The sequence below is a fragment of the Octodon degus genome, unplaced genomic scaffold (genome assembly GCF_000260255.1).
Source record: "Octodon degus isolate 3935 unplaced genomic scaffold, OctDeg1.0 scaffold00017, whole genome shotgun sequence".
Lineage (NCBI taxonomy): Eukaryota > Metazoa > Chordata > Mammalia > Rodentia > Octodontidae > Octodon > Octodon degus.
The window spans coordinates 12495044-12497268 of record NW_004524593.1 but is presented as its reverse complement, the minus strand read 5'-3'; the positions used below and the strand labels follow the sequence as shown (position 1 = coordinate 12497268).

Here is a 2225-nt window from a genome sequence, read left to right as displayed (position 1 = left end):
GCTGCATTATCCTTTTTAATTATTTATTGCATTCTATTTGAGAATATCTTGTTGAAGATTTTTGCATCTATGTTCATTAAACAGGCTAATCTATAGATTTCCTTTAGTTGAATCCGTTTCTGGTTTTAAAATCAAGGTATTGCTAAAGCTACAAAATAACACTTGACAGGTATTACTTTCGGAAAAACTTCCCCAAGCTTAACATGATTTCAAATATGGAAAATTTAAATTTAAAAAGCAGTAACACAAAGGAAGAAGGAGTGGTATTAGACAACAAGATATGTATCTTCTGAATGAGAGATAACTTTTCTTCTCCTCACGACCACACTATAAGCAGGAAAGAGTATACTAATACTGAATCAAATGGTGAAACTGGAGCCAAGATGACAAGCAGGTTGTTCAAGATCACACAGCAACTGGCAAAGCTGAACCCCACCCTCTCCAAGTATTCTACCTATTAGACTAGTCATTTTTTCTCTTCATTTGACTAGATCCCTTTTAGCTCCAGCTCTTTCACTCTCTAAATGGTTATTTCTCTGGCTTTTCTCAATTATTTTCTAGAAACAGTCAAACTAAAAAGAAAGCTGTTTCAATTATTTATTTCAACCAATACTTGTGAAGTACATTCCTCATGACAGGGAACTGACAGTCATAATGTTCAATACAATATAATTTTGATGCACAGAAGGTCAGGGAAAGGTTCAAATATTGAAGACTGTACTTTAACACTTTCAATTAATGAATGTGTTTTAAAATGAGGAACTAAAGCTGTAAAACTCACATAGCATTTTAATGTTCAACATGCTGTTTCACAAATTTAATCAGTCTTAAAAAGTTTCACAGTCCTCTTTACAGTGAGAAAGATAAAACCACATTGAGAGGCCTTAAAAAAGTCGTCTTAGAGGGCCAACCAGTTCAGCAGATTAAAGCACTTGCTTAGGCAGATGCAGGGACCCAGGTTTGATCCCTGGCATGACGTACCAGACCCACCCCAGAGCACGTTGAGATGGCAACTGAGACTGGACATGGTGGCACATACCTATAATTCCAGAGCTTGGGAGACTGAAAACAGGAGGATCACTACGAATCCAATCTGTGTAGTGAGACCCTGTAGACCCTTCACTAAATAATTTTTTTAAAAAAATAGTCTTAGATCTCTGTTAATTTTAAATATTTACAATTATTCTGTGGAAAAGGAAAATATTTCTGGTTATTAATAAAATTAACTGACAGCTGCTGATTCTCAATAGAGAAGGGATGCTATTGAAGACATTGTTTAGCTACACTACCTATATCTAAAAAGAAAGAAACCTGTTAGTGACAGAAATAAGATTCAGTTCTAGTGACGTCATGGTTATAGCAGGTAGCTGAGAGCAAGGTCAGGGTAACAAAAAGTACCTGATTTTTCCAGCTGTTTTGTCTATAGATTGTCGAATCTTTCTAGAGAACTGAAAGACGGATGACAGCAACAGATTATCTCCCATGACCTGAAACATCCACAAATAGTAGATATTAAAATATCACCACTGTGCTATATAACTACGAAGAACAGTTACAACTCACCACTGCTTAGAGGCATTTAGTTCTCATGCCCATTTTAATTAAAAAAAAAAAGAAGAAGACTGTAACAGTAATATCTAAAGTGAGAAAAAATATTAACAAAGGAATTCCTGTTAAATAACTTGTCAAGTTTCTGTATTATTATTGTACTGTTATCATTTTAATATATTTTATCTTATCTTTAGTTATTATCATGACCCTATTTCTCATACTTCCACTAAAATGATCATAAATGGGAAAATATAAATCTTTAGGTACTGTTTTATTCTTTTACCAAGTAATATGGATAGAAAAATTAGGAAGAATATAATGCTTGCTCTTGAGAATAAAAAGAGACATTATTAAAAATACACTCAAATCATATAGCAAGTTTTCAGGATGGGTGTTGATGTTACCCTGGTGGACAATTATTAGAACCAGAGATCTACAAATTCTGTAAAGCACCAGACAGCCAAGATGTAACATTTTGAGGGCCATATGGTCTCTGCCACAACTCAAGTCTACTACTGCAGAATGAAAGCAGTCACAGATAACATGGAAGTAAATAAGTAATTATTTTATTTACAAAACAAGTGGCAGGGGCTGGGGAGATGGCTCAGTAGGATAAGTGCTTGACTGGCAAACGCAAGGATCTGAGTTCAATCCCTGGTTCCGCAAAAAAAAAA

At 34.7% G+C, this 2225-nt stretch overlaps 1 protein-coding gene across 13 annotated transcripts in view; it reads right to left on the bottom strand.

Annotated features, from left to right (window-relative positions):
• Cep170 (centrosomal protein 170) overlaps nt 1-2225 on the bottom strand; it is a 166401-nt gene that overhangs the window by 29391 nt on the left and 134785 nt on the right. For all 13 annotated transcript variants that reach the window (XR_002820175.1, XM_004626835.2, XM_023710249.1 and 10 more), the window contains one exon: nt 1399-1487. Coding sequence is in view for 12 of the 13 variants with exons in the window: in XM_004626835.2 (XP_004626892.1) it covers nt 1399-1487 (89 nt within the window). In the remaining variant the exon portion in view is untranslated. The remainder of the gene's footprint in view (nt 1-1398; nt 1488-2225) is intronic.